General features: G+C 39.6%; 1 protein-coding gene across 1 annotated transcript in view; it reads right to left on the reverse strand.

Moving 5' to 3' along the window:
* Positions 1–27,748, reverse strand: part of CCDC7 (coiled-coil domain containing 7) — a 224,060-nt gene that overhangs the window by 175,657 nt on the left and 20,655 nt on the right. Inside the window, exons 8-12 of the mRNA XM_088150109.1 lie at positions 25,336–25,400; positions 19,987–20,061; positions 9,578–9,653; positions 5,880–5,910; positions 2,029–2,118 (exon numbers count right to left, since the gene is read on the reverse strand). Of these exons, the coding sequence (XP_088006235.1) occupies positions 2,029–2,118; positions 5,880–5,910; positions 9,578–9,653; positions 19,987–20,061; positions 25,336–25,400 (337 nt within the window). The remainder of the gene's footprint in view (positions 1–2,028; positions 2,119–5,879; positions 5,911–9,577; positions 9,654–19,986; positions 20,062–25,335; positions 25,401–27,748) is intronic.

The following is a 27,748-nucleotide window of genomic DNA, read 5'->3' on the forward strand; positions in this document are numbered from 1 at the left end:
ATTGGACAAGACCTTAATGCTCAGAAAAATGGAAAACAGTCTAAAAAGAGCTGGCAGAGGACAAACTGGCTGGATACTCTCTCACTGTTGACGTAAGCGATGGGCTTACAAGAATTCAAAGAAGAAATTACTGTCAGACAATCCTGGCAAAATTATGTTCATCTGGTCATGAAGAGTTGGAAGTGACTGACTGAATGAACAACAACAAACTAGAATGTATAAAAATGTACTAGTTCACAAACCTAAGGTGGAACCCTTTTTTCCCTGGTGCCCTCCCTTCTCTGAGTTTTTGTTTATTTTCTCTCTTCTGACTGGTTATGCAATATACTTTGATAAATGCTGTGTGAAAAATGGGAGAGATAATGCTAGGTACTTGGAGGATGTAAACAAATCACAGTTGAAAGCTGAGGAATGACATGAAGTGACTCCTTTTCTGACAAGCATCACTGTTAATGACAAGCAAAGTTCTTCTGAAAAAATCCTGATGGCCCAAAGATGGACATAATGAGAGCCCAGAGCAAGCAGAGGGGATAGAACCAATCAAAGACTGGGAAACAGCTATCTGGACTTTGAAGACATAAAAGATGTGTGAAATATCTGCCTGACAAGCCTCTTAACTGCTGAGCATGATCAAGGAAGTAACTTTAAAAGACTTTCTTTAATCAGTGTTAATACCAAGAATTAGGGGTTAGGATACAGAATCCTGAAAACTAAGATAGGAATCCTGTTTGTTTGATAGGAGTCTGTTTAGTAGATAGGCCTGTAATGGGATCCCTTATCTGCTGGTTATTTGCATTGGGAGATACTCCTTTTTCTTTCTCAGCTTCAGCACAATCTTTTAAACTGCCAGAGAGTCCTAATATGAATTCATTCTTTTACTGGACTTCAACTTCTTTCTTTTACTTTCCAATGTATCTTAACTTTTAGCATTTTTCAACCAATTCTCATCTCTATAGGTGGGAGTTTGACCATTAGCTCTTCTTATATCTGCATTGGGATAAATTATTTTATAGATTTTGTTTCTTTATACTCTGCTACAGTTATTCATATGAATCCCACCCCCCCACCCCTTTCTTAAACATTCCAGGCAGAGAATCTAATGCTACAAGTGTCATTTTATATTTCTAATCAGACTATCACCAAGCAAACTAGATTTAACATAAGGCATTACATACATTGTTGGCATTTTCAACAAGAACAAATAATCCTGACAGAGCCCATATGAACAAGTATAAGTTGGAGAGAGAGAGAAGAGTGATCTAGTCCCCATAAAGTCTCAGGCTGACCAGGAAGAGATCTAAATATGACAAAGGACCAGTAATTAAGTCCTCAATCTTTAGATCAAGCTTCAATTGCTCCAAGGTGAAAACTAGATCCAGTGTGAGTTCACTACATTGGCCAGGATCAATGTCAGTTGGGACAAACCCATGGCTGTCATGGAGGCCAGAAATTCCTAATTCATTATCAACCTCATCTCAAGGAAACAGAGATTAAAGCTCCCAGAATTAATAGCCTAGAGGACTCAATCACCAACTCCAAGATGAGCATAAGAAAATTAGACAGTAATGCAGGCAAGCTAGGGGGTCATATATCAGCAGAATCCATAAGTTGTCCCTAAAGCCCAACTTAGTATACACAATTGCCCAGAGTTATCTGAAGGCAGGTTTTGGACAAAAAAATACCCCCTTCTTCACTCAGCCAAGTTTCAGTTATACAAATTAGGTGTGCTCATTCCTCCAGGAGCAAATAATGAAGGAGCACAATCTTAATACAAAGAGACTTGGCATTTGAGAACCATATCCTTATCCCACAATATAGTGTTGACAGCCCCAGAAAAAGGCTAATAGATTAGAAGAAGGGATCAGCACCAAACTGTTTATCTACCTTAATCAGCTCCATAGTACAATCCTTATTCAATGGTCATTCTCAGAAATAAGACCCATTATGTTAAAGATTTTTGCTTTAAATGTATCTATAATATCTGAAGCTTCAATTCTATTCATAAAATTGAATTCTATTCATAGATACCTCTGAAGCTTTCATTTTTTGAAGTTCATCCTCCATTATTTCTTTTTCTTCTGCTAGCTTTCGAAATTCTTGCTGAATTTTCTGTAATTTCTAACATAAAGAAAACTGAGTGTCAAGAAAGGCTAGACACCTCCAAATATTTGGGACATCAAAAGGAATTTTGTCCCTCCTTTGGAGAGAACATAGAGTGTTTACTGTATAAGAGGGGGATAGAATAATGAGGATTTTAAAGATCCATCTTGTCAACCTGAAGCCTTGGATCATTTCATCACCCTACATTTTGCCAGGTCAGCTTAACAGTTTGATTTAGTTAGCAATGTGTGTTCATGTGAAGGTGAGTGTGTGCATGTGTAATATGGTCAAGCAATTCCATTCTAGTAAAGAAAAGTTAACATAATATAAGCAGTGCTTGCTGGATCAGACTCCCAGCCCATCTAGTCCAGCAATCTGTTTTCACAGTGGCCAACCAACGGCACAAGGAGTCCACTAGGCAGATGGACTTCAGAGGCAGTCACACTGCCATCAGGGCTAATAGCCATTCATCCCCATGACTTCCATGAATAGGTCCAACTCTTTTATGAAGCCAGCCAAGCTGGTAGCTGGTATCACATCTTATTATAAAAGTTGATTTGACTTAAAATCCTGTCTGAAATGAATGATTTCAACCTTGGTGGATACATTATGCCCAAATTGTGATACCATGATCAAATGTATTCTTTATGATAAAATATTTGAAGGAACACAGGTCAGAGCTGTTATTAAGGCCTACCTAGTGGCAGTAAAGGCGGCAAAGCATCACTACTCTTCTACTCTTATTACATCTGCAGATAGTCACCCCGCAGCCTTGTTTTGGGTGACATGAGCCATCCTGGGTAAGGGGGGCTTGCTTCTTGCAGGGGCTTGTGGAGAAATTTGCTCAGCATCTGTTAGACAAAATCACTTGCATTTGTTTGCAATTGGACACTGGCTTTGCTGCAGGTCCAATGGAGATGCCTAGGGAGGAGTCTCGGCCTGTTATCTGGGAACGGTTTGAGCCAATTGGGCCTGAGGAAGTGGACAGGGTCCTTAGAGCTGTGAGCTCAGCCACCTGCTCTTTAGATCCATGCCCCTCCTAGCTTGTTAAAGCGGCCCGGGGGGTGATATGTGAGTGGGTTCTAGTGATGTTTAATGCTTCGAGTGAGGAGGTTGTTCCTTCACCTCTTAAGGAGGCTTCAGTTCGCCCTCTCCTCAATAGGCCATCACTGGACCCTATTACTGGACAATTTTCGTCCAGTATCTATTTTTGAGGAAGGTGATTGAGAAGGTGGTTGTGCAGCAACTTAAGAGGACCTTGGGTGAAGTGGATTATCTGGATCCCTTTCAAGTCAGGATTCAAGCCTGGGTATGGGATGGAAACTGCATTTGTTGCACTTTTGGATGATCTCTGGTGAGGGCAGGATGGGGATCGTCCATCCATCCTTGCCCTACTTGACCTCTCTGTGGCTTTTAGTATCATCAACTATGGTATCCTTCTGGATCGGCTCAGAGAATTCCGGGTGGGCAGCACTGTGTTGTGCTGGTTCACCTCCTTTCTTTGGGGCTGATTCCAGTCAGTGGTGATGGGGGAGGGGAGATCCCGCCCCTGATCCCTACTATGTGGGGTCCCCACAGGGTTCAGTTCTCTCCCCTCTCCTATTTAACATCTACATGAGGCCACTGGGTGAGCTCATCCATCGCCATGGAGTTATACATCTCTGCCCCTGGCAAATTAAGCAATGCTGTGAATGTCTTATCCTGGTGCCTGGAGGCTGTGAGGGTCTGAATGGGGAACAACAGGCTTCAGCTGAACCCTGGCAAGACTGAGTGACTGTGGATTTTGGGGACTTCTGGTTCTAGGATTATGTGATCTTTGGTGCTGGATGGGGTGGCACTGCCCCAGACAGACTTGGTACACAATCTGGGGATCCTCCTAGACTCACAACTCCTGCTCAAAGAGCAGATGGCAGTCGGGGCTAGGAAGGTCTTTCCACACCTTTGTGTTGGGCACCAGTTGTACCTGTTCCTGGATCGGGGGGCTCTGCTCACTGTCACTCATGCCCTGGTCACCTCCCGTACGGACTTCTGCAATGTGCTCTACATGGGATTGCCCTTAAAGAATATCTGGAAGCTTCAGCTGGTGCAAAATTTGGCAGCAAGGGCAGTTATGTGTACCCCTAAAAAGACACGTTACACCTCTGCTCCACAAACTACATTGGTTGCCAGTTTGCTTCCAGGTGCTATTCAAGGTCCCGGTTTTAACCTTTAAAATCCTTCATGACATGGGGCTGGGTTATTTGAGGGACTGCCTCTCCCCAATTACATCTGCCCATCCCATCAGGTCTGGCAGAGAAGGCATGCTGCAGGTCCCACCTGCCAGGGAATTCCTTTTGGTGAGTTCCAGGAGGTGGGCCTTCTCTGCCGTGGCCCCTGCCTTGTGGAATCTTCTCCCCGCAGAAGTGAGATTAGCTCCATCCCTCTTAACATTCCACAAGTTCCTCAAGACCTGGCTATGTGATCAGGTCTGGGGGTCCTAGAGAACCAGGGAGATTTTGCAATGGCTCCCTTACTGTGGTTAACATCATCCTCTCCTGTTGTGTGTGTTTTTATAGCTTAGATGATTCTTTTATACGTAGCTTTGGGTTTTTTAATTGAGTGTTGTACACTGCCCAGAGTCACTGTTTTTGTGAGATGGGCGGCTATATAAATATAATCAATCAATCAATCAATCAATCAATCAATCAATCAATAAAATTAAGGGTGGTTAGAGATTCTCAATGTGAGACAGATCATTTTTTGGTAGTGTCAACAGTGGATCTTTGGAAAAAATGGACATGGAAGTAAAGAAGGCAACAAAACCAAAGTGCAGGTAGAACTGCAGAAAGATAACATTAAAAAGTATTAATAAAATATTAAAAGATAGCTTAATCTCACCCCAAAATGAACAGATATAAGGAAAGAGTTTGTGGAAACTGCTTGCGGCAGCATGAAAAGGATTATATAAGAAAGTATCAAAATGTATGCGGAGTATTGGGTAGTATAAAAATGTTACAGAACATTTTTTGTGAATATAGAGTTAGATGACGAATGTGATAAGCTTGATATATGTTAGAAGTAAAGCATGCATGAGAATAAATAGAATACTCTGTGAATGGTTCAACACTGAGCAGGGAGTAGGACAAGAATATGTAATACCTGTTGGTTGGTTGTATACAATCAAATCCTTGGTTGCATGTATGCAGAATATCATTATTTTCTGTACACCCACTCCCCATTTAGCGATCACATTCCATTCCAACAACTTGGTTGTTAAGCAAAATGGTTAAGTGCACACTGACAGAGAGAGATGCTGCGAAGATCCTGGTTGCCATCTCATTCAGATAAAGTTCTCTTGTACAGTGTCCTGTGCCTGATCCCCCCCGCCCCCTTTTCTTGCCTCCTCAAAGGCAAGAGAGATTGCTTAGACAAGTTATCTCCTCCTGAGCTGCTTTTCTCCACAGGGCGGCACTTCCCTAAAAAGTGCTAACTGCAAGTTAACAAGCTCAGCTGTGATCTTAGTTGATTAGAACCCTCCAGCCAGCTGCTCTGCTGCCTGAAACTGACCAAACCTTAGTCAGTTTCACATTAAATGCTTTTGTTGTCAGACACACAAAATTTGGTCCTAAATGCGTGCATTGGTTGGAAAATTAATTTTTTATTACTCTTTATTACCTTTGTATTTGCAAATGGTTGTTAACCAAGGTAGTAGCTAAACAAGGAGTGACTGTATCACTCTATTTTCTATCAAATTATTGCTTGAGGAATTGAAAGAAGAGTAAAAATTATAACATACTTACACCTTCCACCACATCCTGTTCATTTACAACTCTGAAAAATATGAATATTTTTTCTTTACTATTTTCTTTTTAAGCCTTCAGTAATTTCTAGATAAAGTGAACTAACATTTATTTATTTAGAGAATTTATACCCTGCCTTTCTGTTAGTACAACATTCAATTGTCTTACAATAAGAAAGAACATACAATTTAAAATTAATTGAATTAAAATCAAAATTAAAAATAGTCATTTAAATAATTAACAGTTAAAAGCTTCAAAAAAATACAATGTTTTTATCATCTTTCTAAATTTTGGGAAAGTGGGAGCCAAATGAACCTCCTTGGAGAGCACATTCCATAGTCTGGGAATGTAGAAACCAGTGGGAGAAGGCCTTCTTCCATGTCCCCAGTAGTTGAGCTACTGGCATGAGGGTATCCTCAGAAGGACCTCTGCAACTGACCAGATTTATTAAGCATAGAAGGAGAGCAGTCCTGCAGATAATCACAACCAAAGCCATTTAAGGCTTGAAAGGTCAACACCAGCATCTTAAACTGTGGCTAGCAGGCAACTGGTAGCCAAGCAGATGTTTTAGTACAGTCATAATATAAACCCTGTGTCATGTAGCAGTCAGCAGCCTGGCTGCTGCATTTTCTATCTATTGCAATTTATGGACACATTTTGAGGCTAGATTTTATGTAAACTGCACTAAAGGATAGGCTACAATCAAACCATGGTTGTCACTAAACTGTCACTAAGTTCAGTAAAAGTTGAAATGTAAACTTAAAAATGGCCGAAGATCAGCACAGAAAGTTCAGTGAACTCAGGAAAGGTTGTACTCTTCTTTACAGATGTCATCTGGACAGTGGCAGCTAGGAATTAAAAAGCACTCCCAAATTGTAAATATGGTCTTCCTGGGTAAATGCAATCCCATCCAGAATAGGTTTAAATTCAGCTCAAGTCAAGCTTTTCCTTACTGTTTATTGGGTTTTTGCTCAAGAAGTCCATGTCTAGAAACACAGCCAGTTATGGAGAACTGCTGAATCTTTTTAAGGAATTCCAGTAACACCTGTCTAAGTAAAGTGTACCAACTTGCTATAAAGTGGACTCATCAAAGCAAGCTGCTTCTTAACAAGCTGCTATAAGTTCTCCACAGTGAATAAGTCCAGTTAGGGGCTGTTCTCCAGCATTTCTCAATTGCTTGAAGTCTCTAATTTACCAGAAGCCCCATGCTATAATATGGAACTTGTATTCCCTAGCTTGTAAATATTCTGGAACCTGCATTAAATAAAAGGACAACTTAAATATGAAGTGAGACTCATGTGGCTAAACAGAGCAGGCAACAGAATTTTTGAAATTCTCCTATCCGTTGAAGGACATGTTACACAACTTTTCACATACCACTGGGAACTGTAGGCTGGATTAGGCCCATTAACCTAATTACTTCATTTTTTATAATTTCATAAAGAGATTATAAATGAAGGAATCTAGGTTCAGCATGTGCATATAAGTTTGTGAACCCTTTTGAATTTTCAATATTTCTGCATAAATATGACCTAAAACTTGACCTGTTCTCCACACAAGTCCTTAAACTAGATCAAGAGAACCCAATTACACAAATGAGTCAAAAACATTATCCTTGTTCATTGATTTATTGCAGAAAAAGATCCAAAGCTACATATTTGTGTGTGGCAAAAGTATGTGAACCTCTAGGATTATCAGTTCATTTGAAGGGGAAATTAGAGTCAGGTGTTTCAATCAATGGGATGATAATCAGGTGTGAGTGTGGGAGGTCCTGTCTTATTTCAAGAACAGCATTCTGGGTATTCTCTATCAGTCTGATCTTCACAACACAGGATATGGAATTATGTCATGGCTCGAACAAAGGAGATTTCTGAGTACCTCTGAAAAACAGTTGTTGATGCTCACCAGACTGGAAAAGGTTACAAAATTATTTCCAAAGAGTTTGGACTCCACCAGTTCACTGTCAGGCAGATCTTCTATGAATGAAGGAAATGCCACACACTGTTACCCTCCCCAGGAGTGGTCAACCAACCAAGATCACACCAAGAGCAAGGAATGTAACACTCTGGGAGGTCTCAAAGAACCCCAGGGTAATGTCTAAGGATTTAAAGGCCTCTCTTGCATTGGCAAATGTCAGTGTTCATGAGACCATCATCAGGAAAATACTGAACAATGGTGTGCATGGCACAGTTGCAAGGAGAAAGCCACTATTCTCCAAAAAGAACATGGGTGCCCATCTAATGTTTGTGAAAGACCACATGGATAAGCCAGAAAGCTATTGGAAGAATGTTTCTGGACAGAGACCAAAATAGAACTTTTTGGCTTGAATGAAAAGTGCTATTATTGGTGAAGGCAAACCCTGCATTCCAGCATAAGAACCTCATCCCATCTGTGAAATATGGTAGTGGCAGTATCATGGTTTGGGCCTGCTTTGCTACCTCTGGACGAGGACGGCTTGCCATCATTGATGGAATTATAAATCCTGAATTATACCAGCAAATTCTATAGGAAAATGTCAGGGTATCTGTCTGTGAACTGAAGCTCAAGAGAAAGTGGGTCATGCAGCAAGACAATGACTCAAAACACACAAGTCATATGACCAAAGAATGGTTCAAGCAGAAGAAAGTTAATGTTTTGGAATAGCCAAGTTAAAGTCCTGACCTTAATCCTATAGAAATGTTGGGGAAAGTCCTGAAGTTCATGTGAGGAAGCCCATTAACATCCCTGAATTGAAGATATTCTGTAAGGAGAAATGGGTTAAAATTTCTCCAAGCCAATGCACAGGACTGATCAAGAGTTATTGGAAATGTTTAGTTGCAGTTATTGCTGTTCAAGGGGGGCACACCAGTTACTGAAAGCAAAGGTTTATATACTTTTGCCACACACAAATATGTAGCTTTGGATCATTTTCCTCAATAAATCAATGAGCAAGTATCTTTTTGACTCATTTGTTTAATTGGGTTCTCTTTATCCAGTTTTAGAACTTGTGTGGACAAGAAGTCACATTTTAGGTCATATTTATGCAAAAATATTTAAAATTCAAAAAAGTTCACGAACTTTTAAGTATCACTGTAGATCACACACCGACTCCTTTATGATGAATAAGAGCTCAATAAAACCTTCCCATATATTCTTCTCCAGCTCTACCCCATCAGTTCTACAATGAGATTTGCATCTGATCAAAGTTTTCATTTATTTCTGATAATTCTGAATCAGGACACTCTGGAGAAATGAATAAACTGCCTGAAGCAAAATGGTGTCTTCAGAAGCAATTAAAATATGATTGTGCTCTTCAAGGAACATAATGTGCTTGATATTTTCCTCTGAGATTTCAGGAAAGAAAAGAATGACAAGGTGTAAATTTGTTATTTGCAGGTCTATCTTGTACTGTGTTTCTTTCTATTTTAAATCACAATGTTTTAGTGAGAGACATAAGATTTTGTCAGGTGAGTTAGTATAAACTGAGCAGAAAACAGTGATATTCACTATAACTTATATTTTTTATAATTATAAATATAATAATATAGATAATTATTCACTATAACTTCCTTACTTCTGCACCTAACTTTGTGAAATTTTGTAGGTTTCTTTCCTAGGAATCTCTTAATTATTTGTGCCATGTCATAAAAACTATCCGCAAATCCACAGGATAAAGTGAAACTTTCCTTCCCCCATCTACATCATTATGTACGATTTACCTGTGTAACTTATTTGTTTGTCTTTCAAATACTTTCATTATTTCTATCATGCGGTTGTTCATCATTTCAATTGTTTCTGAACAATAATAAAAAATAGTTATTAGGATGATATCCAACATTTTGATCTAGAAATAGATGTCAAACAATTGTGCAGGATTGTGTAAAAATGTTGCTGCTACTACTATCACCATCAGTTGACATAATTGCTACTGCAAAATTATATAACACAAGCTAGAGGTAATCAAGTGCCAAGTCGATTAAGAAAGGGTCATAATTGTCATATAGGTAGTCCTTGAGCTACGACAGCAATTGGGACCAGAATTTCCATCTCTAAGTGATGCAGTCGTAAAGCATGATGTCACATGACTGCATCACTTAGCAACGGCAACCGCTGCAGTCCCTGTTGCTGTTGTTAAGCAAGAATCGTGGGTCATTAAGCAAGTACCTCCTCACAACTTCCTGCTGGCTTCCAACAACCAAAGTCAGCAGAGAAGCCGGCAGGAAGTTGCAAGTCCCAGGCAGCTTGCAAGCAGGCCAGCAGGCAGGCATCTGTTGCCAGGTGGGCAAGGGTATATGAATAGCAGGGGAAGGTGCATGAGTGGTGGGGGAGGCACAAGCACAGCAGGGCTTAGGGTGGCTGCTGCCAGGTGGGGGAGGGTGCACAAGAGTGCACAGGTGGCCAGGGTGGGTACACAAGTGGCCAGCAAGGTCCAAGAGTGAGGCTCAGGGAGGGTGAGTGTGTGTGGATGGCCAGCAATGGTATGCTGCAACTATTGTAAGCGCGAGCTGGTTACCAAGTGCCCAAATCGCAATCATGTGACTGCAGGGGTGCTGGGATGGCTGGAACTTCAAGGATCAGTTGTAACCACCACCCATTCAGTGGTGTCATATCTTTGAACAGTCACTGAACAAGTAGTGGTGAACTGAGGACTACTTGTAATTGAAAAGTACAGCTTGTGAAAGAAACATTTTCTGTTTGATCACAGTGAAGTGTTTATTGAACAGATTATGAATAGGATTACCCTTCTTATCACCGCCATATCCACCCTCCAAAATAACCAGTTTATGAAATGCATGAGAAATAGGCAGACTCCAGCTCTTCTTCAGCATATCCTCCAGTGCTACCTGTCATCTTCCTATTTTTGTTACATCATTTCAAACTTTGGCTGACATGGCAGCATATTAAATTTTATGACTTGGATCACTCCTGAGCTAAGTACTCTCTCTCTGTCTGACTGCTTTATTGACTAATTGGTGAACAGAAAACCTTTTCTGTCTAAACTACTAGCCATTTATTTGATTTATAATGGGCCAAAAAAAAAAAAAAAGACAGAGAAAACAAAATGCTCTCCTCTTCCTTGAGGGAGAATAGCCTAAAGGTAGTCCTCAACTTACGATCATTCATTCAGCGACCGTTCAAAGTTACAAAGGTGCTGAATTAATGGTGGATACAACTGGTCCTTGAAGTTACAGCCATCCCAGCACCCCCATGGTCACGTGATCACAATCTGGGCACTTGGCAACCCGTTCACACTTACGACCAGTTGCCAGGCACTCCACAATCACAAGATTGCTACCTGCAACATCCGCTGCCGGCTTCCTCAGAAAGTCAATGGGGAAGCTGGCAGGGAAGGTCGCAAATTGCTGGGGTAAGTCTCCCCCACTGGTGCATCATCCCCAGCCCCTCTGCGCTTGCATGTCAGCTACTCGCGCACCCTAACCCACATCGCACCCCCACGCACCCTCTGACCTGCACCGCACCTCATGCAACCTTGTGCACCCTTCCTAACCTACACAGCGCCTCACGCACTACCACACAATCCTGCATACCGCCGTGCACCCTTAACCTGTTTAGCACCTCTCGTGCTCCCCCAACCCATGCAACACCCCTCACGCACGTCCATGCACCCTCCCTGACTCACACGCCTCTCACACACACCCTTGCGCACCCTTCCCAACCCTCTCAAGCACCCCTTCACTCCCTCCCCCACCCGGCAGCCACTTACCCGCCTGCCAGCCTGGGACTTACAACTTTCTGCTGGCTTCCCCTCTGGCTTTGGTTGTGGGAAGCCAGCAGGAAGCTGCCTTACCGAACGACCATGGGGTTCAGTTAACAGCAGCAACCAGGCCCATAAGGATTCCCATTGCTAAGTGATGTCACACTTTACAACCGCATCCCTTAGCAATGGAAATTCCAGTCCCAGTTGCTGTCATAAGTCGAGGACTATCTGTATTGAATTGGCAGCAGAGCAGCTAATAGTTCCAGCTGAGTCTTGTCCAGATTGAAATGAAAAATAAAACTAAATTGAATTTCTCACTACTCTAAAAGCTTTTTCACCTGATATGCAAACTTTTATAATATGGACTTTCAGGATTTGAATCAAATATTTGTTATCTTAAGATCTAAAACTGAAATTATGTATTATATGGGTTTATATTCCATTCAGTTCAAAACTTAGTCCCAATGTTGTGAGATTCTACAGACAGTACTACATCATGCATTTGTCAGGACAATTTGGATTTATTAAATGGAAACTAAAGAAAATAATGATTTTTTGCCTCCAGTAAGACTTGGCTGCCATTAAATAAAAAGGGATCAAATCCTATTTTCTCTTTTCAGCATGGATACAGGCATGAAAAGTTTTATGAGCCAGATGCTGTTAATAAGTTAACTGTCATAGGATCATCTGAAATATAATAATAGATTTTTAATGTTTTTTCAAGAAATTAATATTCTACTACAAATTATCTCTAATCTAATAGGTTGGTTGATCAAACATACAAAAGAAATTCAAAATCTCTTAAAGGTGTAGTAAGCTTGATTATCAGGTACTAAAAATTTCTGGTGGAACAAGAAATGAGTGGTTCAAAAAGATAGTTTTTTAATACTGATTATGTTTTAATAAATTTACCGCATTTATTATTATAGTCCAACTAAGGATTATCCAGCTATTTTACATAAATATTTTCAAAATCTTTTTACTTTTGCTGTATCTGTAAATTTTAAATTCTTTTTTTTAATTTGGAACCAACTTAATCTAATTCTAACATGAATTAGATGAATATGAAAAGTACTGATTGCAGAAGAAAAGTGAGCAGCTAATGGTATGCACACCTTTTCCTATGTGAAAGACTTTTCCCTTCCAGATGATAAGTGCATTTCGTCTGTAGACCAACAGTTGATGGGTAATACAAATCTTATTTCTTATGCCTTTGCCTTTTTGGACATGATATCAGCATAGCATGACCTCAGACTTGTGATCACAAGGTTAGCCACTGGTGCTATATGATAACTGGAATAATTTAGTTATATTAGATAACATCCTTATCTGCCTTTGATGAGGCTTCCAGCTACTGACAGTATGTAAGAAGAGATGAGCCTCAGTAGAGATCATCCCAGAAAGGATGCTGTAGCTAGTCAAAATAATCTGAGAAAATGGGCAGCGTTGAGTTTCAGGGTTTAGTGACCGTGGTCTAGACAGTAGATTTCCTGGTTTCTTGCTAGCAACTGTGGCTGGCATCTTCAGAGGACTGGGCACAAAGAAAGAATCAATCATGACCAGCCCTCACCAACCTGCACCAATTAGAAACCAGCTCAGGTAAACACCAATCAAAAGTCTGGTCACCTGGCTCTAAAGACAGGAGCCCAGTCAGTCCCAGTTCAGTTGCCTGTGGTCTGCATAGAAGGCCACCTTGCCCCTGAAGATGCCAGCCACAGTTGCTAATGAAATGTCAGGAAATCTGCTGTCTAGATCACAGTCACTAAACCCTGAAGCTCAACACTGGCCAAGAGATGCCAGTCGTGAAAGTCTATGCCAGTATAAATCTGGGAAATATCTGTAGCTCCCTTTGGTGAGAACGATGGGGTCTCAGCTACCAAACAGATATGAGATGCTATCCTGCATTTATACTATTCTATTGAAAGTTGCCATATCTTGTTTTATTGCTTTGTCTAGAATATCTCTAAATCATGCTTTGCAGTTAATTATTCTTTTGCTATGCTTTGCTTAATAAACCTTTCAGCTTTTACCACATTTGTGTTTATTGCTTCTGAATCCACAAACCTCCTGCACATATTTTAATGTGGCAAAACAAGTTGCAATTTAAACTTATAAATCAAAGTTTAATTTGATAAATATGACAACTTTTTAATCCTTTCCAACAAGAGTATTTTTATACATCAGAGTTGTTCTCTGATAATTTATAATAGATAATTTTCTAATATCTTGATTTTTAGTTAAATTGATTACTAAATGTAATATAGGTACCATAATTTTATCAAATCATGTCCCATTAACAATATTAATTACCACAAGAATTGTTCATTTTTTTCTAAAAGGCATTTGAACATATCTTTATTAAAGAATCCATTTTTTTATAAAAACAGACGCAACAAGAATTTGAATATTTTTTTTTATAAACAGACACTTGGACAAAGTACTAGTTGTCTGACATGTCTTCAAGGCATACATACATGTTGAATATTGCTTATGCTTTATGGAAAAATATAAAAGTTAAGTATGGGAAAAGGTTAAGGAACTTTTCAAGTACATATGCAAAACAAATTATACCAGAATTATATAAAATTTTTATAAATGATAAATTGATAATGAAAAGTTCCCTTTAGTACTTGAAACAATATTCACTTAATTGCATAAAGCAAAAATATTCGTAGGAAGGTGAAAGACCTGGTATATTAATAACTTCTGACTTAAAGGCACTGCAACCATGTAATATTTTATTTACTCTGATAAAATACAAGTAGCCCTCGTTTAGCAACCACAACTGGGACCAGCAACTTGATTGTTAAGCGAAGCAGCCACTAAGTGAAAGTACAACTGTGCTGATGATCTTACTTCAGCTTTCCTTTGCTTTACAGACCTGTAACGGCCATAAATGCAAGGACTGGTTGAAAGTAACTTTTTTATCACCATCGTAACTGCGAACAGTCACTGCACATAGCAGTCGCTAAACAAGGACTACCTGTATATAATGGTTCTGACTCAATAAATTATCATTTTTTATATTTTTGCTCTGTATTACACAATAGTGAGTTAAATTTAATCAAGAGAGAAATTAATCTATTTTACATAATACAGCTCTAAGATTACACAAAATAAAGCTTCTTATTTAGCTGCACTTTTATCTCTGTCCAAAATGGAATAGGTACTATTAAATCTATGAAAACAAAAAAAGCTTCTAGTACAAATGGTTAACCTTAGAGTGCTTTAAGCCTACTGTATATAACTCTGATTTCAAAGATTGTACTGATTTATGCAATCATTCAATTTCCTTGCTAAACATTGGCACAAAAAAATTTACACTGAACCTAGCACATTGAATATGTAAAAGATTTCCTTCCATTATCCATCCAGCACAAAAAGGGCTTGTAAAACATTGTCAATTGTCTGATAACATTAGATTACTAATTAATATCCTAGATATATATTCAGAACAACTGATATCAGTGGTAGTGGTCTCATTGGATATAGAAAAGGGATTTGATATGCTTGTGGAAATTTTTTAAACATCTTGCCTAAATACATGTAAGGACTGAAGCTAATAAGGTAAGTACATCCAGTTCTCAGGCTAAAGAAAACTGTTATGAATTGTTTCCTTAACAAAAGGAAAAGACCTAATATTTACATCCTGGAACCTACACTTAGAAACCATATGGAGATGGAGATGGCGATAGAGATATATGGGCTCCAGGGTTTAAATTTTGAATCTTTTACTTCTGTCTTACAGCTTATATATGTCATCTTAGAGTCCTCTCTGCACTTTGAGGAATCTTGGAGGATGGGCATGATGCCAGAGTATTGGAGAAGAGCATTGTTTCTGTCCTCAAACGGGGGGGGGGGGGGACGGACACATGAGTAATTAAAGGCCAATCAACTTGACTTTGATACCGTGCAAAAGGGTGGAACAGATTATTAAGCAGCTGGTTTGTGAGCATTTAAAAAAGAATGTATTACCTGGCAGAAGCCAACGTGGACTTATCAAAAAAAGGTTATGTTTCTTCTCTTTTATTGATAAAGTGACCATGTCATAGGCATAGTATACACTTTGACTTTAGCAATGCATTTGACAAAATCTCCATGAGGCTGTACCAGAAAAAATAAGAAAATATGGGCTGGACTATGATACCATTAGATGGATTTAGAATTGGTTGAACAATTATACCTAACCCAATCAATGCCTCTATATCAAACTGTAAGGAAATGCTAAATAGCATACCACAGGGCTCCATTCTAGACCCTGGGTTGCTCAACTTATTTATAAATGATTTTGATGAGTTTAGAAAATACGATTATCACATTTGCAGGCAACACAAAGCTAAGGGGAATAGCAAACACCTCAGAGGAAAATATCAACACAAAAATCTTGACAAGCTGGAACAATGGGTAGAAGCAAGAAAGATGAATTTCAGCAGGTACAAGGGTAAAGTTCTTCTTGGAAAAATTAAAGGTATGACCATAGGATGGGGAATTCCATACTGGGCAGCAGTATATACAAAAAGGATCTAAATATCTTGGTAGATCACAAGCTGAACATGAGCCAACAGTATGATATAGTTGCAAAAAAAAGTAAGTGCAATTCAATAGCAGTACAATGTGAAGATCAAGGAAGTAACTGTTTCTCCAATTTTGCACTGGTCAGACAGAACCTAGAATATTTTATCCAGTTCTGTGCACTGCATTTTAGAAACAACACTGACGTACTGGAACATGTCTAGAGGAAAACAAAAAAGATGATAGGAGCCAAGAAGGAGAAACTTATGAGAAATGATTGGAGGCACTGGGTGTGTTTAGCTTGGAGAAGAAAAGGTTGTAGGGGGACACGAAGGCTGTATTCAGACTTCTCAAAAACTGTAATGTAGACGATGGGGTAGAGTTGCTCAGAAGGCAAGTCAAGAAATAACAGATGTAAATTACAAGGAAACAAATTTTGACTGGATATCAAGAAACCATTCCTAGTCTAAAGAGGTGTTGAACAAGGGAATAGATTGCCTTGGTGGTGTGCTTTCCTTTGTTGGAACAATTTAAGCAGAGGCTGGATGTCCATCTGTCATGGATACTGTATATTGAACAAATGGCTGGCTACAGGATCTTCAAGGTCTTTTCCAAGTCTTACATTCTATGACTCTACTGACAGGTTATTCAGAATTTTTTCAATGGGAAAGACAACCCCCCAGATTACTTTATCTAATTTTCAACTATCATACAATTATGGGAGTTTTAACTTTCCAGATTTTCAGCTTTATCAAGTGGCATACATTTTGCCTTCAATTTCTCAATGAAATGCAAGTAATCAAATAAAAATTTTTAAAAATGCAGAATTCAAAAGTTACTGTGTGACCTCTCTGACCTCTTGGCAGGACTTGCTTCCATTTTTAGCCATAGCTCTATTGTATTTTCTGCATTAAATGAGGAAAGGCCCATTTGAAAGATGGTGGGAAGGAAGCCTACCCTCTCTACCCTCATTCATCTGAGAAAGTCTCTGCGGTAGATAGCTTCTTCTGAGGTAGATAGCTATTTATAAGAGATTTGGAATAAAAGTTGGAATATCCTGTATTAACAAATCAATGGCTAAGGTTTTTAAAAAATAGTAAGAATATTTCTTTTTAATCTTAAGATAAAACTAATTCAACAAAATATTCTTGTTCATGTTTACTGAATCCTAAATAATGTTTTAAAAGTAGTCTGTCAACTTCATGTTGGAAGTATATAACAGGTGAGTGGACACTTGTTCATATGGTGTGGGCTTGTCCCACTACTATACCATTTAATATCCATACGTTTGTAATTATGGTATTACAATCAAAATGATTGAAAAATATGAAAGTATTTGAATTATGTATCAAAAACGTGGAACTTACCACTATATGAAGGGCTGTGTATTTATCATACATGGGGGAGAGCACAAAAGATTACAGTATACTTCAATACTGGAAAGATATGAAACCATGATTTACAATCTTAGATCACTTCCTCCAGAGTATTATGTATTCTTATCATACAACAGACAGACATTTGGAATTTTGAAAGCATATTACTTATATCCCCCAAAAATGATTGGTATAGGAAATGTAGCCAGTTAAAAAACATTTTAGGCAAATTAATTGGGTTACTCTCCATTTGTCTATTGACCCCTCCAACAGGGTCTTCATGGCTTCAGCTTATCTTTCTCCTTATTTCAGACAAGTACACTTTCAAATGAAGCATTTGGCTACAGTCATTCACTATTTTTATTTTCTAAGAGTACTACAGGGACTATGTGGAATAGAGAGATATTTAAGTAAATAAAAGGATGTAAGATGCTGGCATGTTTCATTACCCAATTAGGTTACATTATCAGTGTAAGTGTGGGGTTTGCTCCCTGTTTATATATAGTAGCATGCCCTGCCAGTTTTAGTAGGGATGTGGTTTACTCCTTGGTAGTTGCTTGATTGGGGTATTTTCTTCTGCTTGTTTGCCTGGTGTTAATCCCTAGTTATCTGGGTGTTGGCTGCTGGAACGAATGTGTTCTGGTCCTTTTGTTTCCTTTTGAGTTTTTTTTTTATTGTCTCTTTTGAAAGGTGTGTAAATATGATTTATTTCTATGTGTTGACTGATGGCTGATATGTCTGAATGCCAAGTTTCCAGGAATTCCCTAGCATTTTTGGATTTAGCTTGGTCTAGGATGCTCAGTCTCCCACTTGAAGCTTTGGTTGAGTCTGTCCATGTGTGGTGAGATTAAGGAGTTTTCATCATGTCTTCTGACTACTAATTGGTGTTCATGGATGAGCTCTGCCAGTTTTCTGCCTGTCTGTCCTACATAGTGGCTGTTACAGTCCTTAAATTGTAAGTTGTAGATGACTCTGTTTTTTTCTTCTTGGGCTACTGGGTCTTTTGGTTTACTTAAGATGTTTTGGAGGGCTTTATTTGGTTTGTGTGCTACGGTAATGCAGTGTGGTTGTAATAGTCTGTTGGTTGTTTCTGAGATGTTTTTGATGTATAGTAGTGTTACCCTCTTCATACCTTATGTTGGTTGTGCTGTAGTGGATTGAGTGATCAGGCACTTTTTGATAAAGTTGCGTGGGTATCCATTTTGGATATTGAAGATTAGAAGACTTAGGACTGAACTTGCTGGCATTCCATTCAATAACTCAACCCAATCTGATAAGGAACCATTCATGAGCAATCTTTGAGCATGGATATTTAATTATCATGCCATCTAGCCCTCACAATTAGTGTCATGTCCTAGATAAGAGTATTGAACTAACAGCTTCGCAAATGTCAAGATATTTAAAGCATTCCCACAATCTATGAAGTAAATTATCTATTCAAAAAGTGAGATAACGTTAGTTGGGCAAGATTTATTTTTGAATATCTATGCTAACTATATATTATTCTTATTAAATCATTAATTTTATTAATTTTTAATTTACATTTTTTAATATTAATTCAATTATTAAATATAATTACTGCATTATTTTCAAGGTACGTACAAATCCATTTTTTATGATCCGCTTTAGAATCTTTCCATGCACTGATGTCAGACTGATTGGTCTATAATTCTCAGGGACTTTTTCCCTTTCTGAAGGTAAGATCATTAGCTGTCTTCCAGTCATATGGCATTTCACTAGCTCACCAACATTTCTCAAGTGTAATATATAATGTTTGATCAACTAGATTCTTCCTTGTTCCATTTGTCTAAATAATACAACTGGTGATGTTATTACATTACTATGCTGCTCTCTACAGCTTCCCTCTGCATGTGGAACTTTTTTCCAACATTTACACACAATCCTAAACTGGGATTTTATTTAAACCACTGGAGTGGCCTAGTTTGCACATAATGCTAAGGCATAATGTCTGGTTTGCACATGGCTTAAGCATTATGTGTGAACCAACTCTTTGTGTTATGCAGAGAAAAAGGAATAGTACCTTATGCTGACTGATGAACAAGCAATGCCATATTCAGAAAGCCTCCTTAATCCTGTACTTAAGATGCTTATTCCTATTCAGTTTTTACCAGTTATCCCATCGGCTTTTTTAAAGCATATATTTATTTATTATAGTCTGTCTGGTATACTTTACTGTAGGGAATCATTAATGATAAATTTTTAAAAACCCAATCCTGTCAGTTTTTTAAATTCCATAGTTTTAATTTAAATCCAAGTTAAATTCCTAGAATTTAAAAATAGCCACTATAGCATGATGATCTAAGATAATCTAAGCTAGCCCTTCTTAATTTGGCATTTTCCATGTTTTGGAAAATCATAAAGAATAATGATGGTTAAAAGTCATGTTAGCTAAACTTGTCGCCTAATTTAGAAAGAACTGATTTGAGACAGTTCTATGATTCCATTTCCAATTATATGCTTTTCCGTGTTTTAACAACATTTTATATTTTGAAGCACTTACGTGGTTGCCCTGTTTCATCTTGGAAAACCTGTACCATATTCATCACATCCTCAGTTGCATGTTTCATAGCAAGTTCTAAAACAAAGTATTTTATAACTGTTTAGGTAAACTATATTTCATTACTCAGATCTATATAATTAATTCATAAAAAATACAAAAAGAAAAAGGACTTTTTTCCTATAATCCTGATTACATCCTCAAGTAGGTTTGATTATCTCCAAAACAAACAGTTCTGACTATTCCTAGGAATAGCAATTGATGGCATCTTTTCTGCAAAAACTTCTGTGCCTCTAAGCTTGTATTAAAGGGAAATAAAGTTAACAACTAAAACATTTTCCAACATATACAGTACTTGGCAAAAGTTTTAGGCAGGTGTGAAAAAATGCTGTAAAGTAAGAATGCTTTCAAAAATATATATTGTAATTGTTTATGTTTATCAATTTACAAAATGCAAAGTGAGCAAACAGAAGAGAAATCTAAATCAAATCAATCTTTAGTGTGACTATCCTTTAGCTTCAAACCAGCATCAATTCTTACACTTGCACACTTTGTACACTTGCACAAAGTCAGGGATCTTGTAGGATTAAAGTCAGGTGTATAATTAACCAATTATACCAAGCAGGTGCTAATGATCATCAATTTCATATGTAGGTTGAAACACAGTCATTAACTGAAACAGAAACAGCTATGTAGGAGCTTTAAAACTGGGTGAGGAATAGCCAAACTCTGCTACTAAGGTGAGGTTGTGGAAGACAGTTTCATGGCACAGGTCAGACACCATGGCAAAACTGAGCACACCAACAAGGTAGTTCTACTGCATCAGCAAGGTCTCTCCCAGGCAAAAATTTCAAAGCAGACTGGGGTTTCAAGATGTGCTGTTCAAGCTCTTTTGAAGAAGCACAAAGAAACGGGCAATGTCGAGGACTGTAGACGCAGTGGTTGGCCAAGGAAACTTAATGCAGCAGATGGAAGACATATCATGCTTACTTCCCTTTGACACTGGAAGATGTCCAGCAGTGCCATCAGCACAGAACTGGTGGAAACCAGTGGGACCCAGGTACACCCATCTACTGCCTGGAGAAGTTTGGCCATAAGTGGTCTTCATGGAAGAATTGCGGCCAAAAAGCCATACCTCCGATGTGGAAACAAGGCTAAGTGACTCAACTATGCATGAAAACATAGGAACTGGGGTGCAGAAAAATGGCAGCAGGTGCTCTGATGAGTCCAAATTTGAAATATTTTGTTAGGATTTTCTCATGGGAAGGATTCATCTCGTTATCTGCAAAACAGTATTGTTATGGCTAAGTAAACCGTGTGATTTGTGTGTTTGCACGTATACTGCTATTTACTGCCACCTATTGGCGTGTGTATGCTAGTTACCCAGTGGGGAGGTACATACTGGCAATATAATGGGAGGATTATATGCCCAGCCTCTCAGTAGAGTTTTAGCCACCATGTAGTCAGTTTTTATGGGTTATGTAGTTGTAACTAATAACCAAGTAGTGTACCTCTTTTCTGAGAGTTTTTGGCTAGAGACTTTGTTAAGCTTGTGAAGTAGATAAGTCTTGGATGCTAAAATACATGAGAAGACGTGTTTTTTCCTATATTTTGTATGAAACTTGTATTTTATGGAGTTTTGCATTTTTTATCAATAAACACCAGTTAGTATATATTTTCTGGCTGGATTTCTTTGGGGAACAAGATATCGACATTGCATTTTGTAAATCTCTCATGCTGATGTGTATTTTTCTTGGGCAACTTTCCTGGAAGTATTGCTGCACTCTGCACAACAGGAGTATTGCTGCACTCTGCTCAACATACAGTTGTACCTCTAGTTACTAACTTAATCCATTCCGTGACTCTGATCGCAAGTCGAGTTGGTCGCAAGTCGAGGTAAATTTTCCCATAAGGTTCAATGTAAATACGGTTAATCCGTTCCGCCCTCCGAATTTGGTCGCACCATGAGGCAAATTTCCCCATAAGGTTCAATGTAAATACGGCTAATCCGCCCTCCGAATTTGGTCGCAAGTCAAGGCAAATTTCCCCCATAAGGTTCAATGTAAATACATACGGTTAAACAGTTCTGAAACATATGCATTTTATTTTTAAACCACAAAAACATGAAAAAAAGTACAGTACAGCACAGTATGAAGAGGGAGAATGGGGTGGGGAGGCAGTTATTGTTTGGAGGGAGAGTCCCCCTCCAAAAGGACATCGGGGAGATCTCCTTCAGGGGTTTCCTCTCTTCTTTGCCTCTTAGCTGCAGGCTCAGTTCTGGGGAAAAACCTGTCTAAAGTAAGTTGTTTTTTCCTGCGCTGCATAACCCTCCGGAAATGAGAGCACGTTGTTGTTCATCATGTTCAACGCTCTGGTTGTCACAGTTCTGTTGGGGTGGTGCTTCTCAAGGAAATCCTGGCACTCATTCCATTTCGCCATGATGGATTGTATCACTTCACTGCTCACCTCCTCCCCGTCCTCCTCTTCCTCAGTGGAATGCTCCTCGCCAAGCGCTTTCTGTTGCTCACTCTGGAGCTCAGCAAGTTCTTCCGTGGTCAGCTCCTCCTTATGGTCCTCAACAAGCTCCTCTATGTCTGCATCATCGACAACCAGACCCATGCTCTTGCCCATGGACACAATCTCCTCCACTACCTCTGCATCAGACCCTTCAAAGTCACGTTCAGCGACACATTCTGGCCACAGTTTCCTCCAGGCTGAGTTTAAGGTCCGGCAGGTGACATCTTGCCAGGCTTTGTTAATGAGGCTGATGCAGTGGAGGACATTGAAATGTTTCTTCCAAAACTCTTTCAGAGTCAAGGATGTTTCCTCAGTGACATTGAAACACCTTGTGAAGAGCGCCTTTGTGTAGAGCTTCTTAAAGTTGCAGATCACTTGCTGGTCCATGGGCTTCAGAAGAGGTGTCGTGTTGGGGGGGAGGAACTTGACCTTTATGAAGTCTTATTCGACGTCCATATCATCCACCAAGGCTGGAGGGTGTGCCGGGGCATTGTCCATCAGAAGAAGGCACCTTTCAGGCAGCTGGTTGTCAGAAAGATATTTTTTAATGCTGGGTGCGAACACCTCGTGCAGCCATTCCATGAATGACTGCCTTGTGACCCACACTCTCGCATTGGCCCTCCACATGACAGGCAGTCTGGCCTTGTTCACATTGTGTTCCCTGAACACACGAGGGGTCTGGGAATGGTACACGAGTAGCGGCTTAATCTTCAGGTCGCCGCTTGCGTTCGCACACAGCAAAAGGGTCAATCTGTCCTTCATGGGCTTGTGCCCTGGCAGTGCCTTTTCCTCCTGCGTGATGTAGGTTCTGTTTGGCATCTTCTTCCAGAAGACCCCTGTCTTGTCGCAGTTGAACACTTGCTGAGCGACGTATCCTTCCGCCTTCATGAAGTCCTCAAATTCTTTCTTGTAGGCTTCTGTAGCAGCCTTGTCAGAACTGGAAGCCTCACCATGTCTTGCCACACTGTGGATGCCACTTCTCTTGCGGAATTTCTCAAACCAGCCTCTGCTGGCTTTAAATTCCTCACTTTCTGCGCTGGTAGAGGGGTTTGTCCGCAGTAAATCACTGTGCAGTTTCCTGGCTTTTTCACAGATGATAGCTTCACTCACGCTATCACCTGCCAGCTGTTTCTCATTCAGCCACACTAACAACAGCTTTTCCACCTCTTCCAGCACTTGTGTCCTCTTCCTCGTTAAGATCGTTACTCCTTTTGCCACATCAGCTCCTCTGATGGCATCTTTATTCTTCAAAATAGTCGAGATGGTCGACTTCGCCATCTTGTACTCCGAGGCCAGATCAGTCACACGAATACCACGATCGTGCTTTTCTATAATGTCCTTCTTCAGTTGGATCGTCACTTTTTTCTTCAAAGCCTTATTCTTGCCACGCCTGCTCTGCATTTTCTTTGGAGCCATGCTGACAAGCACACCAAACACCTTCCAAACGCTACAAAACATACCACAAACCTCACTGAACGTCTCCTTGCTACCGCAATCTCGCCCACAGGAAGCCGCGACCACGTGGCAGCAGGGCAAATGGCCGCGGATCCGGTTCGTAGCTCGAGGCGGAGTTCACATGTCGAGGTAAATTTTTGGGGCCGGAGCTGGTCGTATCTCGAAAAATTCGTAAGGAGGGGCGTTCATAACTAGAGGTACCACTGTATTTGGCTGTAGCAGGAGGCAGTTTGTTCACCAAAGGGCTGGAGAGCGGTACAATAATGAGTGTCCACAGGCAACAGTGAAGCATGGTGGAGGTTTCTTGCAAGCCTGGGGCTGTATTTCTGCAAATGGAGTTGGAGATTTGGTCAGGATCGATGGTGTCCTCAATGCTGAGAAATACAGGCAGATACTTATCCATCATGCCATACCATCAGGGAGGCGTGTGATTGGCCCCAAATTTATTCTGCAGCAGGACAACAATCCCAAACATACAGCCAATGTCATTAAGAACTATCTTCAGCATAAAGAAGAACAAGGAGTCCTGGAAGTGACGGTTTGGCCCCCACAGAGCCCTGATCTCAACATCATCGGGTCTTTCTGGGATTACATGAAGAGACAGAAGGATTTGAGGCAGCCTACATCCACAGGAGATCTGTGGTTAGTTCTCCAGGATGTTTGGAACAACCTACATGCCGAGTTCCTTCAAAAACTGTGTGCAAGTGTACCTAGAAGAATTGATGCTGTTTTGAAGGCAAAGGGTGGTCACACCAAATATTGATTCGATTTGGATTTCTCTTCTGTTAGCTCACTTTGCATTTTGTAAATTGATAAACATAAACAATTACAATATATATTTTTGAAAGCATTCTTACTTTACAGCATTTTTTCACACCTGCCTAAAACTTTTGCACAGTACTGCAGATGCAATGGGAAAGATGCATATGCTACATTTATATAAGTGATGCTGTAACTGCAGAGCCCTGCTGAAGGAAGGCAGCAGTCCTAGTTCATGCATAACATTTGTCCCAAATTCCATTTCTTCTATACCAAGCCTCTATGAAATATTGTTTCTTTAAGACCATTACTTCAATTCTTGAAGTATGAATGGTCTTATAAGAAATATATATATAAATTATACAATATAATGTAATTATGAAACCAAATGATAAATAGTTTTATTAGGGAACCATAATGTTCAATTACATAAGAATAAACCTATTTTCTTACAAATTACCCATTAATTTCCAAGCTTCTACTCAGTCAATTGTGCTTTTGACCCATCCTAGCTTTACTACCCAGTAGTTTCATTTTTGTCTACATTTCCCAAACTTACTTTCCTTCTAACAAAAATTATTTTCTAATGTACTGGAGTCCATGGTAAATCAGAATCCTTACCTTCAATTATATTTTTTGGATCTTTTTGAGTGGGAGGTGTTGGGCTTACTGCTTTTTTCTTTTCCCTGTCAAAATGTACAGTATTAGTAATATTGAATCTAGATCTACAAATTCAATGTCAATTCAGGCAAAGTTCTAAAAATGATTCTACCATATCATGATTAGTTTATATTAAAAGAACAAAATCCTATTTTAGTTAATACAATGTCTTAGTTAATATAATGGACTATGATAATTTGAATATTATATCTTATGTGAAAGACAGTATTCATCTTCACTGCTCTAAGAATAAACACCAAATAACAAAAAAGCCAAAATATTGTTTAAATTACTTAAACATATTTTTGGTAATTCCTGTTGCTGACTCATGTTATTTTTCATGTTGTTATATTTCTTAAAAAATAAAGAATTTCTGATGTCATTTTCAAAAATTATTATGTCACAAAATATAATGCTGAGAATAGTGAAAGCAGTATTAAATCCCAAACTGTGAGTCAACGTGAAGATGACTAGAGAGCTGCAGTAGAAGAAGAAAAATCTAATCTGAAACCCTCACTTCAGAATTGGAAGCTCACTGGATAACTGACAGATCAGTCATTAGTTCTTCTCTGTAGCAACGCCTGCCCTCTGGAATGAATTTTCCCTCAACATCTAGATGGTCCCCCACTTGTTTAGAAGAGCCATAAAGAACCAGCTCTTCACCCAAGCTTTGGTGAGGGACAGTGAGACCCCTTGCCTCATCACACTTGACATTTTTTATCTTTATCTTTTCTGTTTTGTTGATTGTATTAAGTTTAATAAATTATTATTATTATTAGTTTTCAGAGTAACTTAATTCTCTGAGCTGCTGGGAGCATAAAATGGTAGGAGAAAAAAATGTAATTACCCTTAGGGGTATATAAATCAGTATGCTGATGATACTCAATTACATATCTCCATCCCTGGTGAGGTAAGTGATGCGGTGACCACCCTCTCGTGGTGCCTGGAGGCTGTGAGGGTCTGGATGGGGAACAACAGGTTCCAGCTGAACCCTGGTAAGACGGAGTGGCTGTGGGTTAATGGCTCCTCTGTATCTGAGACATTGTCATCATTGGTGCTAGATGGAGTAGCACTGCCCCAGACAGACCCAGTGCATAATTTGGGGGTCCTCCTGGACTCACGGCTCCTGCTCAAAGAGCAGGTGGCAGCCACGGCCAGGAGGGCTTTTGCACACCTCCGGGTTATGCGCCAGTTACACCCTTTCCTGGATTGGGATGCCCTCCAAACGGCCACTCATGCCCTTGTTATCTCCCAGATAGACTACTGCAATGCGCTTTACATGGGGCTACTCTTGAAAAGTATCCAGAAGCTTCAGCTGGTCCAGAATGCAGCCACGCGAGCTATTTTTGTGGTCCGAAGGACCCATATAACACCATTGCTCTGTGAGCTGCATTGGGAACCGGTTTGCTTCCGGATCCAATTCAAAATGTTCGTTATCACCTTTTAAAGCCCTACATGGCATGGGGCCAGGCCACCTGAGGGACCGCCTCTCCCCCACGATTTCAACCCGACCCACCCGATCACACAGAGAGGGCATGCTCCAGACCCTCTCGGCAAAAGAACTCCGACTAGCGGGTCCAAAAGGCAGACCTTCTCTGCTGTAGCCCCTGCCCTTTGGAACATCTTGCCCCCGGTGGTGAGACAGGCCCCCTCACTCCTGGCCTTTTGGAGGGACTTTCGTAGGGCTCTGCCATCTGGCCTGGGATGGAGAGGGAGGTCATCAGATATGGGGTTGGCCAGCCCCCAGAGGCCTGGTGTTGCTTCCATCAGCCTCCTGGATTTTTCCTCTTCTTTTTACTCTGTGTAAATGTGTTTTTTTATAAATTTTATGTATTTATTTATTGTTTTAATCTGTTGTAAGCTGCCCAGAGTCCCCCATTGTGGGGAGATGGGCAGGGATAAGTTTGATAAATAAATAAATAAATAAATAAGTTTTTAAGTTCAAGGAAACCAAGAGCATGTTATCATGAGGGTTGAGTAGATTGTAATTAATCAGCAGACCTATATATGTTGTATATTACATTTCTTCTATGTTTTATAGTCATAGAATACAAATTGTTAAATCCCTCAAACTTAAGGGACTAGAAATGCTTATATCCAGTTTGTCGTAATACCCCTTAAAGTGATGGTATTATAAATGCTAGAATCAGTGATTCTTAAACTGTTTGACCCAATTACCCCCTTTCCCAGTCTCAAATAATGTCATTACCACAACAATAACAACAAAAAACCCACTTTGTTGTTTTACACAAATGTCCCAGCATCAGCAGTGCCAAACTAGATCCTCAACTCACAAACAAGCAATTACATATTGCTTCATTACCCCCAGGATATGCCGAAATTACCCCCAGTTTAAGAACCATTATAATAGCAT

This window comes from Python bivittatus, unplaced genomic scaffold (genome assembly GCF_059951505.1).
Source record: "Python bivittatus isolate LINGU-HERP-01145 unplaced genomic scaffold, Pbiv_v1 ctg000610_np1212, whole genome shotgun sequence".
In the NCBI taxonomy this organism is placed as follows: Eukaryota; Metazoa; Chordata; class Lepidosauria; order Squamata; family Pythonidae; genus Python; species Python bivittatus.